The following is a 16,026-nucleotide window of genomic DNA, read 5'->3' as shown; positions in this document are numbered from 1 at the left end:
GGGGTGTAAGCATTCAATCCGAGTAATAATAACTCGGCAGGATCATATCTTAGAGTTGACTGGTCAGCCATTATTTGCTAACGTGTGGATTCAGGTTTTAAACATCTTCCCTGCGGCCGGAAACTAATAAATTAACGCGCGTGGTACTTAATATCTTTGTTTCTGCCTTTAAAATGTCTCATCGGTGGAGGGAATTGGAAGCGCGAGCCGCTGGCGAGGGGCCGAGCCGCCGTGTGAGCCTCCCGCCGGCAGGGGGCGAGCCGCCACGGGACGCGAGGCCGCTCTGCCCCGCGCGAGCTCCGCCTCTGTGGCCGCCCGCGCCCGGCCCACCGCAGCTGGAGAGGAGGAGCCGCTGCCGTCGCCGCTGCGGAGGGCGCAGGTACCAGGGCCAGGGTCGTGAGCTGCAGCGGGGCGGGAGCCGGCGACAGCTGCCCCGAGGGCCGTGGAGCCCGGCGCGGGTCCGAGCGGCTTCCCCGCGGGCGATGCCGGCGGGAGGGCCGGGGTCGGGCCTGGGAGGTGGCTTGGAGGATGCCCACGCCCCAGCCCAGCCCGATGGCGACGTCCTTCCCAGGCCCGGGTGCAGAGCAATAGGAATTGTCAGGTCCGCAGCCCCTGGGCTCAGCCCGGACCGTCACACTGCCCAGGGTATCCCTGGTGAGACCGGATTTGCACACATTGTGCTAAGGCCTCAGTCGATCATGAACCTTTCACACTTGACACGCGTTAAAAAGCAGTTGGTTTCTCTCCGGATTTCCCAACAACAGTCTTAGGGAAAAGACATTTATTCCTCACAGCGTTCCACAGAATCTAGAGATGGCTGAGGGCTGCAGTAAGTGTGTACTGTTGAAGAGTAAGGAACACGCGGCTTTGGTATTTAGGCGCTTCCCAAGGCGGTATGGTGGTTTCTGTGTTACAGTAACAGCTGACTGTATTCATGTCAGACATTGTGCCCAGAGATGCTCCTTTTTAAAGTCTTTGCAACAACCCTGACAAGTACCACCTCTGATTTGCAGATAAAGAAACTGAGGCACAGAGTCTAAACTGACCTGTCACAAGTCCAGGCAGTTGGCAGTTAGTGGGATTGGAGACACCCAAGACTCCACACCAGCATCCCTTTACCTTCCAGAGGTAACGTTCCTTAAGATTTTTGTTTGTTGATATAATTTGTAGCCTGAACTGCTTTCTCTTAGGGTTATGTTTATGTCAGTATGCAAGAGCCTGTGCTGTTGTGCTTTTAGTTTAAAGGGAGTTTAATGAGAAAAACATGTGTTCATTAAGCTTTGTAGTGATAAAGTTAAGTGTCCTGGCCTCTCACTGTTTCAGTACAGGCTGATCTGATGTAGAAGTGTGTGTGTGTGTGTCTGTTTGTCTATACACATTAGCTGTTGCTCTAATGTAGAAGTATGTATGTGTGTGTGTGTGTTTGTCTACACACATTAGCTGTTGCTCTGAATTAGAAGTGTGTGTGTGTGTGTTTGTCTATACACATTAACTGTTGATTTGATGTGGAAATGTGTGTTTGTCTATATACATTAGCTGTTGCTCTGATGTAGAAGTATGTATGTGTGTGTGTGTGTGTGTGTGTTTGTCTACACACATTAGCTGTTGCTCTGATGTAGAAGTGTGTGTTTGTCTACACACATTAGCTGAGTGTTTGTTAATTGCATTTTCACAGCAGTTCTTGAGAGTGTGCCTTGCACACTCGGCATCCTGCCAAGCAGAAAGGTTCTTTCCCCCTCCCACAACAGGTGATGTCTTACAGGACACCAGAAAGATGTGGGCAAGACCGGCCACACGGCGGGGTACGAAGGACCCAGGGCACGTTCTCTACAGCAAATTGAGTTGCTGACTGCAAGATCAAGGATTTCCACTGTGAGGTTAGGGATGGCTGTTCCTCGGACCCCGAGATCGGGGGCTTACAGAGTCTAATCCCTTTTCTGTTGCGGGGACAAAGCAACCCCAGAGAGAAAGACTGGGGACTCCAGGGACTTGCAGGTCACTGCACAGTGAGAGCAGAAAGCGCTGAGTTCACACTTGTGTTCACCTTCATCTCCCCTCCCCCAAGGCCCAGCGCTCCTGAAATGGGACAGGGCTTTCCATTCCAGCTGACCCAACTGGGGAGCACTGTCCTCGATGGATGGGACTTCCTTCCCAGGTGCTTCTTTGTGTCAAGTTGACAGCTAAAGCTAACCACCACCAATTAGCTTCGCTATATTAGGGTCTAATGCGTGAGGATTTAATGTTAGGATTTAGTGTAGGGTTTAAGAGTTGTGTTGTCAGGAGCTGCTTATGACATGGTGGCACAAGCCCTTAATCTCAGTACTTGGGAGGTTGAGGCAGGTCGATCTCTGTGACTCAGCGGCTGGTCTGGTCTACATAGAGAGTTCCAGAACAGCCAGGGCTGTTACACAGAGAAGCCCTGTCTCGTACTGCCCCCACCCCCACTCCACAGTGCAGCAGACACACAGCCTGTTTTCCATGGTGGGGCAGTTCTAAGAACCAGGCTAATATACGTCCTTGATCTAATGGAGCTGACCTTTACTCCAGGAAGATGGGGAGGGGAGCTTACGGTTTCACAGTAAGAAATCGTGTCTGAGAGAATGCGCGGAAGTGACGTTGAAGCCATGCAGAGCAGCCCCCCAGCTGTCGAGGACAAATATACAGCAAACATAGAAACCTAGGGAACACTAACTAACAAGGAGCCGCTGGGTTTGATCAGGGGGCGGGAGGGAGGAATGAAGCCAGAAGCTCAGTGGATGCTAAGGAGGAGGTGGTCGGGGTGATTTGATCACAGGAGCAGCAGGACCTGACGCAGTGTGTTCAGACCAAAGATGGGGTCAGAGAGACAGAAGTACCACAGCCCCTCACTATTCCCGGGGATATACCCCAAGACCTCCATGCACGTCTGGAACCTTGGATAGTATTGGCACGTGGGCCAGAGGCAGAGCATTACCAGTGCTGTGGCAACCAACCTGCCAGTCCAGATGGTGGCCAAATGCCTGTGGTAAACAGAGGGTCTCTACACAGACGGTGAGTCGCTCCAGGCTGGGACAGAGCAGGAAGGCTTGCGAGGTCGCCACACGGTTCAGAACTTACAGGTCCTTTCTGCAGTCTCTCATCTATGTCCCAGACTGTGACTGACCATGGATAAGAGGTGTGGCTGAGAGCTAGCATAAAGGACACGAGGAGAAACTGGAGTCGGCGAGGGGAGGGGTGAGTGTGGAATGCAGAGAGAAAGGGACCGGCTGTGTCGCCCGCTCACTGGACGAGAGTGAGAAGGCGTGAGTTAGAGCGGAAAAGTGATGGGATAGGAAATCAGCAACCAGGGCTCAGAGCGCGCTCTGAGTGGGGGGGGGGGGCATCGGAGGCTGGCCTCGAAGCTGGCGGAAGAGGCTTAGCGACAGTTGTTCCTTGTGCATTAGAATCAGGACTTAAAGTCCAAGAAGGGCAGCTAGGAGAGGGGTGCTTCTTCCAGATGGATCTGTTTGATTGCTCAAGGCCAAAGGAACAGGCGCACGCTGTCTTGAACCTGAAGCATGGCTGTAATTGGTCTGTGTCTCTTAGGCCTCTGCAGCTCACGATACAGAGCGTCTCTGACTCAGTTCATTTTCCAGAACCCCAAACTTAAGCGTTCTGGGATATCATTTGTCCCACGAAGTCAGAGAAACGTGTTCCAGTATTCGAGCGCCGAACAAAAGCTCAAAGTGGCAGCTATCCAGTTTAGATTGTTAAGTGTTACAGTGTGTCACGTCTCTAACGACAGGTCAGGAGGAACGTTTTATCAAATGAGAGCATTTGCCATCACTGCCTGTCTCCTTAGTATGAGTCACAGTGGCAGAGTAAGAGGCGGTGAGTAAGGACTGGGAGAGAACTGAGGTGTGTCTGTAGAACAGCAGGAGCCCCAGCTCCTGCCGACTGGACGGTTGGTCCGGGCAGGGCTGTTATTTGCAGCAGAGGATGTGCCCTGGAAGACAGCGGTCTGAGCGCGGCCATTGCAGGGTGCGCTTGGCAGTCAGCGGGCTCTCTCCTGTGTTGTCACACTGACCTTTGAACTCTCTGAGCAGTCCGTAAAGATAGTTCCTGAGTGGAGGCGACAGAGACAGCTCCGCGGCTAAGAGAGCAGTCTACTCTCTCAGAGGACCCACTTAGGTGAGGTGGCTCAAACCCTGTAACTCCAGTTCCAGAGGACCTGAGCCTCTGACCTGTCCACACACGCACAGCACGACCCTCACCATAGACCTGTAATTCCTGGAGCTGATCTGGGACCTGCCAGCCTCTGTCCCCATCTCTGAAAGATTCCCCGGAGCGCTCTGGGAGATATTATCTCAGTAGGATTTGTAGGAGTTGGGTTTTAAGGTCCAGGAAGGTCAGTTGGTGTAATAGAAAGGTACTGATGTGTGTGCGGCCTTACAGCAGCCAGACAACCCAGGGACGCCCACTACACACTAAACCACGCAGGAGACTGGATGCCTCACCAGGTGGCGCTGTTGGATGTGAGAGATGCTGTACAACCAGCCGCTGTCCATTAGTAACCCAGAGGTAGGACACAGAAGGCGCCACCTCCCAGGGCTTTAATGTCCATGTAGTTTAGTATAGATCATAAACTGGAAAGGACCCCTTTGCAGTAAGGGTTTAAAAAATGCATAATTACATAGTAAAGATTCTAGAAAACAAAAAGATTTACCTGTCCAAACTAGCAGTTATTACTTTTATGGGAATTTTATTTAGGTTCATTTAAATCTATTATCTTTTCAAAAAGTTGAGTCGTGACTAAAAGTCTAGTCAGTAAATCAATAAATGATCTAAATATTGCTAGAATACAGCAGAGACCCCTGTTTGAGTATTTTTGTGTCTTGTTGGCGTAGAAGAAATTGGGTAAGGGATGGCTTGTTATCTCGGTGAGAAACGCTTAGGCACAGCAGGCTCAGGAGTTGAGTCACTTCCTCACACTAGAGGACATTGTCACTGTTACTGTTGTTCCACAAAACCTCACTTGTACCAGTGACCATGGCCAGCGTCCTGTGGAGCAAGTGACACTCGGGAACTTGATTGTTCTCGAGGTGAGGGGCATCCATTCGGAATGTGGATACATGTGCCTGTCCCCTTTCCCCACATGTGTGTTCTGCACACACTTGGCTATGAGCAGCTCTCTGGGAGACCTGCTCCGTAGAGTTCTGGTTCCAAGTGCTCACTGGCATGCTTTGATGGCTCCCAAAGCTCTTACTTCCTGCTCACCACGGTTGTATTCTGTGTGGAAGCCGCCGGACGCCGTCACATGGATAAGCGACTCCAGGCTGGGCTCCCTCTCCCACACACTGCTCCCTCTGCGATGGTTTGGCTTTGGAGACAGCCTTGCCTCGTATGTGAAAATAGAATTATGCGCAGGGGTTGGAAGGTACTGCATCCTTCATGCAAAGCCTCCATCTGAACCACACAGGAGGAACCTCTTCCTTAACACAACCTTGGAGACTGTGTAGTGGACGTCCCTGGGTTGTCTGGCTGCTGTGAGGCCACACACATCGGTACCTTTCTATTCGTCCTAGAACGGAGACGTCAGCCAAGGCACACTTCTGCAGAGGGGCCACCAAGTGGGCCCAGGGGAAATGTGAGTGTGGCTGAGTTATTTAAGAGCAAGGCCTGACTGCGACAGGGACAGGAGGTGCGGGTCCAGGGAGCCAGACCGTCTGGCTGAGCTTTAAGCTTTGACTCTTTGTTTACCGTTCAGCCTTTTACGACTAGCATCTCCTTCCTAGGAGGTAGCCCAGTGATTGATTGATCCTTGCTTATGCAAGGCCCTGGGTTCAAATCAAGGCCCTGTAAACACCACTTAGCCGAAGTTAGAGGTTAGCTTCCATTTACTTTGTGGAGAATATGCGTTCAGGGTTCCAGAGGCTGAGGGTGACTTCCAGAGCTCGGCTTCTCCCTGTAGGTGACACAGGCGCTTTGTCAGTAGACACTCCTCCACCCTCCTTACAACTGGAGTGAGTCACTTGGGTGGCCCGGCAGGGTGTGGCTCCACCTCAGGTGTTCTGGGGAATGTGCAGTCTCCCCCCTGCCCCCCAACCTGCTGTGTGTCACAGAACAGTGTGTTCTTTCTCACACATCCCCTCGTGGTAAGTGAAGTTCCTTGTCGTCAACCCTGCTGGGGAATTCAGACACAGCTCTGGTGTTGCTAGGGAACATCTCCCCTTTCGCCTTCCCCGTGCGTTCTGCTGTGGACTGCACCTCCCTGACCACGGGGAAGTGCCATCTGTCTGGAGGTCTTAGCTGTGGGACCAAGGTGAGCAGTTCTTCCCGGACAGGGCAGAGAAATGTCTCACCTTAGAGCAGACACGAAGGGCTGGCTCTTTCCCAGCTCTTTCCCAGAAGGGCTGAGTCAAAGCACCCAGTAGGTGGGTTTTTTAGGATCCTTACAGAGTGCAGCCAACAGTCTCAGAATACTTGGTATATGCACTTTTATTTCCGAAACAGTTTGGGTTGGGTTTTGTTGGTCTCTTTTGCTGTTCCAATCTAGTGAGTAGTGCAGGGGGGAGGTTAAGAGAGCGCTCACAGAAGAATTGCTAACTACCTAATTAAATAAAGTATTAAAGGAGAGTTGTGTGTGTGTGCGTGTGTGTAAATAAAATATTAAAACAGAATTGTGTGTGTGTGCACATGCGTGTGCATGTGCGTGTGCGTGTGTGTGTGTATGTGTGTGTGTGTGTATGCATGAAGATAACCACTACATGGAAACTGTGCCTTTTTAATTAAAAAAATATTTTTTCTAGATTTATCTTATGAGTGTGACTGTTTTGCTTGCAATTTGTCTGTGCCCCAAGTCCATGCCTGATGCCCACCGCGGTCAGAAGAGGGCACTGGATCCCCTGCACCTGGGTTATGGATGCCCGTGAACCCTGTGTGTGCCATGGCTGGGTCTTGTGCAACAGCAACACGTGTTCTTTCTTTTTCTAATGATGTATGTGTCTTTATTTTATGTGCTTTGGAGTTTTGCCTGTGTATGTGTCTCCATAATGGTGTTGGGTCCCTGGTACTGCAATTCTGAAGTCCTGCGCCTCAGATACAGTGCTCTGTGGGGTAGATTACCTCGGGCCAGTGGTACCCTATAGAGCATCTCATAGAAGATGTACGAAGAGCTACACGCATCGAGTGAGAGTACCAGCCGTGGGGTGTGCGTGTAGAGATGGTTGGTTCTGCTGCGGTAACTTCACATGTGTCTCCTTACAGGGTAACGACCTTAAATCTAGTTGCATTTTAGTTCTAAAAGAGTTTTACAGTAATTTGATTGCCATTTTGATCCAGCAGATAGGAAGAAAATAAAATCTTTTTGTGGAAAATGAAACATGGCAGATAACTTTTGTGATTATCGGTTGTGTGGTGGGGAAATGTTTTCCGAGACAGGAGCGGTGGTAGTGTTCCTCTGGCTGCCGAGGGGCTCATGAGCTGCCCCTCGCCTCGTCTCTCACTGCAGGAGTGTCCGGCCGCCACACGCAATGTCCTACGTGTTCGTGAATGACTCTTCACAGACTAACGTGCCCTTGCTTCAAGCTTGCATCGATGGAGACTTCGCCTATTCTAAGAGGCTTTTGGAAACTGGCTTTGACCCTAACATCCGCGACAGCAGAGGCAGAACAGGCCTTCACCTGGCCGCGGCCCGGGGGAACGTGGACATCTGCCAGCTGCTACATAAGTTTGGTGCCGATTCACTGGCCACGGATTATCAGGGGAACACAGCCCTCCACCTGTGCGGCCATGTGGACACCATCCAGTTCCTAGTGTCCAACGGACTCAAAATCGATATATGGTGAGTCCTCTGTTCCTCTGAAGCCTCATTTCTTCCCATTAGACATGGCGGCTGCGGGCAGAGCACTTAGTAGGGTAGTGTGGGAGCCCTGGAGCTCTGTGTGCATGTGTGGGAAGGGGTGTCTGCATGCAGATGTGTGTGTGCATTTCTGTTAATTATGAAGTGTAATTCAGCAACGGAAGGAAGAAAACTGTTTTATCGTCTTGCTCTGAGCTCACAGTGAGTAGCACTCTCTCTAGCGGCTTCATTTTTCATTATTTTTTGGATTTCTCCCATGCGGGTCTCTGTCTGTTGAGTGTTGTTCCTCAGCCCTCCCTTTTCTCACTTTACACACGAGACAGGTGTGTCAAGAAGTCACGTGGCTTCTAAAAACTGGAGTTAACCAGTTCCTCCACACAGCTCGTGCCTCCTGTCAGAACACGCTAGCCCACCACAGCTCCCGCCTGAGTCCTCAGGATGGGCATCCGGAGGACACCGTGGGCTTCTGTTTGACTGGACCAGCTCCTCCTCCTGAAGCCAAGGTTCCTGCTGTCCTGGCACACTGGTGCCATGGCCACTGGAGCAGAGTGTTTGTGACAGCAGGACACAGTGGGGAGGACGGCAGGACATGGTGGGGAGCACGGCAGGACACGGTGGGGAGCACGGCAGGACACAGTGGGGAGGACGGCAGGACATGGTGGGGAGCACGGCAGGACACGGTGGGGAGCACGGCAGGACACAGTGGGGAGGACGGCAGGACACGGTTGGGAGGACGGCAGGACACGGGGAGGACGGCAGGACACGGTGGGGAGGACGGCAGGACACGGTGGGGAGGACGGCAGGACAGAGGGTGGCGGGAGCTGATACTGGGGACAGCAGGAAGTCTCAGTTCAGTACTCAAGGCAGCTTTCATTCTTAGACCATTTGCATATCCAGATATAAATATAAATGTCTGCGTACATACCTGTAAGTACCCATGGACGTGTATATACATGAATACACTCTGTGTAAAGACTGCGTACACGTGTGTACATACATGAATACACTCACTGTGCGCAGACAGAGTCTAGAGACGTGTGCACATACATGAATACACTCACTGTGTGAAGACTCTAGTACTACACGTCCGAATTCTGCCCTACATGTTCTCCATTTCTCTCTTATTTACCGTCATCTGTTCTGTGTTTTTTCTAAATGTTCCTTCCCCAGTTCCCTGGAAGGAAAAGTCCAGTTAGCCTGAGCGTCAGCTTCCGGTCTGTCGGCTCTGCTATGTTTGGCTTGTGAACCCCTGCTGCACACTCCCCTCACCGCTCAATCACTCACGGGAGCTAGCCTCGTGGCGTCGCCGCCCCAGTGACCTCTCTTCCTGTGACCTTTTCAGTAACCATCAGGGAGCCACCCCTTTAGTTCTGGCGAAGCGTCGGGGTGTGAATAAGGATGTCATCCGCCTGCTGGAGTCTTTGGAAGAACAGGAGGTGAAGGGATTTAACAGAGGCACACACTCGAAGCTGGAGACCATGCAGACAGCCGAGAGCGAAAGGTACGGAGGGCTCTGCTGTCTAGGGCACTGGCCACCGAGCGGCTTTGTCTCTGAACCTCGCATATGTGCTGAGGCTTCAGGTTACAGTTGCAGAACTTGGCAGAGGTGCCCAGGGAGGACACACTCGCTCACAGCACCGAGACAGTTAAAGGCAGGGTCTGGGGGACGGAGCTTCCGAGTTTTAAGTGGAGGCCACAAGCATGGGGTTTATTAAAGACAGACGTTGGGTTGCATCAGCGTCAGCGAATGCATCCCGTGGGGAGCTTGGGGGGATGCTGGGAAAGCCGGAGGAGGAGGAGGACTCATAAGCAGACACCAGTCGCTGAAAGTCTTTCCAGTCCCACACTGCAATATTGGATCTCGGGTGAGCAGGAGCAGGAGAATTTCCACAAATTCTAAGCCAGCCTGGGCTACATAGCCCGATTATATGGCTCTCAGTCTTACACAAGCGCTCACAACCCAAACAAGAAAAGGTGACTTGAGCGGGAAGTAAGGAAACTTGGACTCCTGTGTAATTGGAGCCCAGCTATGGCGACTGGCAAAGTCTTCATGTGGTTGCTTCTCACTGTCACCTAGGCAGGTGGGGAGAGGAGGCGAGGTCCGTCAGAGTTTGCTCTGCCGATAGGCCTGACCTCGGTTGACGTGGCTCAGAGTCTAGGGTGCTTGGTGGCTCAGAGTTCCAATACTCAGTTGCCTCTTCCCGGCTTTTCAGCTGAAGCAGACCGCCGGGCCTCTGGGTCCCACACACCGTCTGGGTGACCAAGGTCAGCCCTTCCCAGCCCAGCTCTGAGATGCCCTCACGGCCGTGCCAGCTTCCTTCCTCTGCCGGCTGTGGCTCCGTGCCCTCACTGGCCCTGCTTTGTCCGTTGCAAGCACTTCCTCTTGTCCTAAGGGAGCTGAAGGGTTTTTACTGTGACCTGGTGACGCTCCAGAGTTTTTCAGACGCTGACAAGTAGTCAGAGTAACGGGCTCAGGCACACACAGCCCCCTCCTTCACCGCTGCGGGGCTTCCCAGTCCATGTGCCAAGGGCAGGCAACAGTGCTTAACTCTGCGTATGGGAAATGTGTTTCCATCTTTCTATAACATAGCAGATTATTGTAAGCTTCTTCTGAAAGATGTACGTGTGTGTGTGTGTGTGTGTGTGTGTGTGTGTGTGTGTGTATGTCTGTTCGTCCTCCGTCTGTCTGACCGACCATGTGCATTTGTGTACTCAGGTCAGTGTGCACATCTTTGCACTACTAGAGAGGCCAGAAGAGGGTTCGCTGCCCGTCGACCATTCTCCACTCATTCTAACCCAGGCCTGTGTTTTCTCCACTTCCCCTCCCTTGGAGCTGGGGTTACAGCCATGTGGGGAGCCTGGCCTGTTGTGTGGGTGCAGGGATGTAAGCTCCCGTCCTCAAGACTGTACACAAGTGCTCCTAACTGTTGTGAGTTTCTCCAGCCCCAGCCTTGTGTTCATGAGTCCAAGGTTTCCTTGGCACATTTGGAGCTTGCACTTGGACCCCGGCTGTAGGTCTCCTTATCAGAAGTACGCCTGGACTGTATCTTGCCTGTCACAATTACTCATTAACTCAGTCACGAGCAGTTTGTACAGCTTTAGCAACATGAAGGCCTGCTTCTTTGCGTTACAGCTCTGTGGACGCTGACGCTTCTCCTGCCTCCCAGTTCTCCTTCCTACTCCTGCCCTTCCACATACAAACAACGTTATAAAAATACAGATCAGGGAAATGAAAAGCTCCCTTGCAGAAAAACACAGATCAAACCACAGTGGAATAGTCTTTAACTCTGAGGACAGTTGGGCCCAGGCAGGTAGGCTGCCACTGCTGTTATTAAAACTAACCAGGTGCTGATAGGTGCTTCAGCCGGAGTAAGTACTGAAAAGATGCTGTCTGGCAAAGCAGGCGTAAAGGGGCACATACTGTTTACTCTGCCGGTGTGAATGCCCAGACAGGAGACCCATGGGACAAAGGAAGGCTGTGGGACAATGAGGGTGACTGAGTGCAGTTTGAGACAAGCACGGATGACGTATTGGGAATGAGTAGAAACAGTTCACACCTTTGAAAGTCTCAAAACACTCCAGGCAGCAGGGCACATGGATCTAATACCAGCATTGGAAGGCAGAGGCAGGAGGATCTCTGTGAGTTCCAGGCCACCCGGGGCTGTATACAGAGACATAAAAAGATGAACATTTTTAGCACAAATCGTAGCAGTAAACAGGTAGAGGGAGAATGCAGAGGGCTCAGTAGGAGGTAGCATCGTCCCTCAGCCATGGCCGCCTTCCAAGCACTTTGTTTGCCATGTATTTTCATAGGGTTCCGTGAGACAGGTTAGCTCGTGTAGGACTTAAAACTCAAGTTGATGAAAAGCATTTCCCCATCTGAATATTATTCTAAGTTCAATTTTAGTCTCTTAAAAATATTTGTTCTATGTGTGTGGATGTTTATGTTTTGTCTGCATGGATGTTTGTGCATCGCGTGTGTGCAGTTCCAAAAGAGGCCAGAAGAGGGCACAAGATCCCCTGAGACTGAAGCCACAGATACTTGTGAGATAATATGTGGGTGCTAGGAATGGAGCCTGGGTCCTCTGGAAGAGCGGCCGGGGCCCTTAACCACTGAGCCACCTCTCCAGCCCTCAACTGAATTGTTGTTATGAGCATTGGATGACAGAAACAGGGCAGCTGACATGTCTGGGAGACAGAAGCAAGAGATCGCCACAGGTTTGAGGATAGCCTGGTCTACATAGTGAGTTTGAGGCTGTTCCAGTGAGACCCTGTCTCCACACCTATATGCTCGCACCCCACACCCTCCTCTCGTCCCTGGATAAAGCCTCTGTGAGTCTGTCTGTATCAGCAGAGCTCGGGGGCTCCTGGACAAGGCTCGGAATTCTCAGATCCCACAGGGATCTTTCAGTGGGAGACGTGTCAGCTCAGGTCCTCTGACCTGCTGAGCCATCGCCAGCCCCTCTGTTCGAATCTTCTCAGTGTAAAACAAAGTATGTTTTGATAAATGTCTTTATGGGGGCAAAGCCTTTGACATCAGCTCGCCCCTCCCACCTCCCCCAGACACCCACGGGGACGTCAGCTCGCCCCTCCCACCTCCCCCAGACACCCACGGGACCGTCAGCTCGCCCCTCCCACCTCCCCCAGACACCCACGGGGACGTCAGCTCGCCCCTCCCACCTCCCCCAGACACCCACGGGACATCAGCTCGCCCCTCCCACCTCCCCCAGACACCCACGGGGACTTCCTGATAGGATTTTAATCTGACTGCGGCACAGTAACCCAGGGACCTAATTGGTGCAGCTCAGCGGATTCCCAGGAGTCAGTGACTCCTGGGCAGAGTCCCCCGTGCTGCCTTGTGTGATGCCTTGCAGGCAGAGTGCGTTTTCATGCCCCGTTCTTCTCTTTGCTCCTCCACAGTGCCATGGAAAGTCATTCTCTGCTCAACCCCAACCTCCAGCAAGGCGAAGGAGTCCTGTCGAGCTTTCGGACCACGTGGCAGGAGTTTGTGGAGGACCTGGGCTTCTGGAGGGTCTTGCTCTTGGTCCTGGTCATTGCGTTGCTGTCTCTGGGCATTGCCTACTACGTGAGCGGGGTGCTGCCCTTTGTGGATAACCAGCCCGAGCTGGTGCATTGAGGGCTCCGGAGATAAGGCAGGAGGCCTGCCAGTATGGCGTTTCAGTTCCTAGACTATTTCTTAGCACAAAGCAGTGAGGCCCGTCTGTGTTTAGGATTTTTGTTTACCGTGACCCTAACAGAAGAATGATGTGTTCCACTGAACTTCACCCTGTAGTTGGTTATGCTGTGTCCTAAAGCCACCCTCGGACGCAGCCTGTGTCTAAGGAAGACTTCCCCAGGCTTGTGTGAGCCACGTGTGGCGGTGACTGGGTGCACACTCAAGGCAGAGGCTCGGGAGGCCTCAGAGTGGTGCGGGGACCATCAGAAAGCAGATTGCTTTTTCTAGGGTCCCCTTTGCTAGTGAGTTTGTTTTCTCCCTTGTTCATTCCGTTTGCATGGGTTGTGTTTTGCGTTTTATTTACTTTCCTGGCAAGAGGAAGGAGAGAAAACTTTCAGCTTAAACGTTAATTTCTTTTACAATCTATATGACAAGTTAAAACTGTTAGAAACTTTGACTTTAAAAGTACATATCCAGGTTAGTCAGACAGTAGACAAGTTTGAAAATTAATCCTTTTCTTTAACATGCATTGACTGACCGATGTTTACTTGTCGTGGAAGAATTTTGATTCATTCTAAACTGATTTCAATGTCTGAAAATCAACGTTTTCTGGAGTTTAGCCCACGTTTCAGCCTCTTCCCACTTTTACTTCTGAGGTGTCTCATTCAGAGAAACACCAAGGAGCTTTTCGTAGTAAATAGTCGTTAGAGAAAGGGTCCTCTCCTTCTCTGTCACCAAACTCGGGAGAGCTGCCAAGACAGTGACACTTGAGTCACGAGGCGCACCACAGCTAGCCCTCGGTCTGAACAAACACGTCAGGGTCTGCGGGAGCCCAGCCGTGGGGTGGAGGAGTGTGACTGAGTGGAGTCATGAACAATACCGTGCTGCTCGGGTGTCGGCCCCCGTGGACAGGTGCATTATGTGAGTGGGATTCTGGACCCCGAACTACGTCGCAGCGTCTCAATAACAGAAAAGAGACGGGCTAATGGTTCTCGTTTCTAGCAAAGGGACCCGGCCGGCTTCTCGCTCACCGATGTTTTCTCCTCTGCTACCAGATTCCCGGTACGACACCCTTTTCTTTCATGTGGCTTTATCCTGTCTGAAGGAACTGTTACAGCTCCTCTCTGGCTGCTTCAGAATCAGCTTGTTTTTAACGAATCGTCTTTGCTGAATGCAAGGGGGAAGCGGGCCTTTGCTTTTGCACGGAGAACACTAGAAGTCAAGTTCAAACGTTCAGAATGAGTGCTTCGGAGTTAGTTTCCCTCTATAAATCGGAATATGTGTAATATGTAAATATTTTGCCTCTAAGTTCTCTGCATCGTGTGTTATTCATTTAACTGCTTCCAATAAATGCATTTATAAATCCTTCATCATTGGCCATTTTCTTAGTGTATTGTGTTTCAGGAGTCTAACGGATTGCAGTTAGCTATTTTAAAAGCCAAATGCTTGCACCGAGGTAGAGAGAGAGACATTCATCTTTGGCTTACAAACGCTGCAGAACGAATTGTGTGGACAGAAGTGTGGACGGAAGTGTGGACAGAAGTGCGGACAGAAGTGTGGACGGAAGTGTGGTGACCGTCAGGGTTCAGTACCTCCCAGGTAGGTCACTTAGCACGCCTCATCTCATTCTGCTTGTCGCTTTGGATACCACCTTTTCCCTTCGCAGATATCCGTAGGCCATCTAAGCCAAGGTCATGGCAGAGAGCACAAGGTCCCCAGGTTGTCTGCCCGCCTCTCTCCCTGCTTCTGGGATGCACCTGGCCACAGGACCCTGTTTGTTGAGAGCCGTGGCCTTCTCAGCAGGACATCCCTCGGCTTCCAGCTCCTCTTTCGTGTTCCGTGTCTTCAGCTACATCTCTTTACACATCTGTCTTTGCTGTGACGTTTGCTTAACCCCTGGCGGGCTGAGCAGGGTGTCTGCCCCAGATGCCTACTTCCGGTTCTCAGACACGCCACACTCACTGTCGAACACGCGTGTGGCATCTCCTGGCCTGTGTACTTCTTTCTGTTCAGGATAGCGGGCCCTGGGCTGCTTTGTAACCCTCTGCCCATGCCCCACCTTAGAGAACACTTTGTGCAGAAATGCTGTAACTGTTGCTTTTTCATGTGTCACTTTGTATATTTTGAGACAAGGTGTCATGTAGCCCAGGCTGGCCTCAGACTCCCTATGTAGCTGAAGATGACCTTGAACTTCTGGCCCTTCCGCCTCCACCTCCCAAGTGCTGAGAGTGTAGGTGTGTGCCACCATGTCTGGTTTTATGTAGTGCTGAGGATTGAAGCCAGGGCTCATGCACCCGAGGCAGGCGCTGTGCCCACTGCGCCTCATTCCCAGCTCTCATATATTTTCAGGTTCAAGTCTTCTGTTGCCCCCAAAGCAGCATGTATGGACTGTGTGTGACGCACACCTGCCTTTGTGTACAGTGACGTGACCAGGGAACTGTGCAGACTGACTCTGTGTGGTCCCTACCTACAGAAAGATAGACATTCACCAGGACTGCCTACTGCAGGCTCACACACACAAACACACACTTGCGCACACATATGCACTCAGGCACACACGCATTTGTATGCACACGCGTGCACACACATGGATGATGTAATCTGAGGTCTTTAGTTCTTCTGGGCTTTGGGCTCTGCCCTCTGGTTGCTGAGTCCTCGGGCTGGTTCTGAGGCATGGGTGGAATTTTCAGGTTTCATCCATGTACAACATGCAGAAGAAGCTCTTTCCTGTGACTTCTTTCTGTGTGATGCCCCTCTGTCGAATGAGCACTGGGTTCTTAGCAGCAGCCTGTGCTCCACATATCCAGCATTGACGCTGTGGGAGGATTAGAACCCGTGCTCTGGACCATAGCCGTGGATGGAGCCACTGTTGGCCTTTACTGGACAAGGGTCATAGATGTAATGTGTCCCAAAGTGCATGTGACAGCCTTGTGCAAGGGATTGTTCCACACCCTATGTGGGTCCTAGTGTGCTGGACAATCCTGTGCTAAGAAAACAGACTTCTTCTACTGTGTGAGGCTAACCCCAACTC

At 51.7% G+C, this 16,026-nt stretch overlaps 1 protein-coding gene across 1 annotated transcript; it reads left to right on the top strand.

The window, feature by feature from the left end:
* The first annotated feature begins 316 nt into the window (after window positions 1-316).
* ANKRD46 (ankyrin repeat domain 46) lies at window positions 317-14,356 on the top strand. The gene is made up of 5 exons (XM_080909389.1): window positions 317-379; window positions 1,014-1,128; window positions 7,469-7,801; window positions 9,162-9,320; window positions 12,740-14,356. The coding sequence occupies exons 3-5, from the start codon at window positions 7,491-7,493 to the stop codon at window positions 12,954-12,956; spliced, it is 687 nt and encodes a 228-aa protein (XP_080765515.1). The 5' UTR covers window positions 317-379; window positions 1,014-1,128; window positions 7,469-7,490; the 3' UTR covers window positions 12,957-14,356.
* Window positions 14,357-16,026: the final 1,670 nt, after the last annotated feature.

This window comes from Micromys minutus (genome assembly GCF_963924665.1).
Source record: "Micromys minutus genome assembly, chromosome: 33".
Lineage (NCBI taxonomy): Eukaryota > Metazoa > Chordata > Mammalia > Rodentia > Muridae > Micromys > Micromys minutus.
This window is presented reverse-complemented; position numbering and strand designations above follow the sequence as displayed.

Coding starts and splice junctions, on each gene's coding strand:
- ANKRD46 (XM_080909389.1), top strand. CDS start 7,491: ATGTCCTACGTGTTCGTGAATGACTCTTCACAGACTAACGTGCCCTTG. Junction 7,802..9,161: donor GGACTCAAAATCGATATATG/GTGAGTCCTCTG, acceptor TGACCTTTTCAG/TAACCATCAGGGAGCCACCC. Junction 9,321..12,739: donor CAGACAGCCGAGAGCGAAAG/GTACGGAGGGCT, acceptor GCTCCTCCACAG/TGCCATGGAAAGTCATTCTC.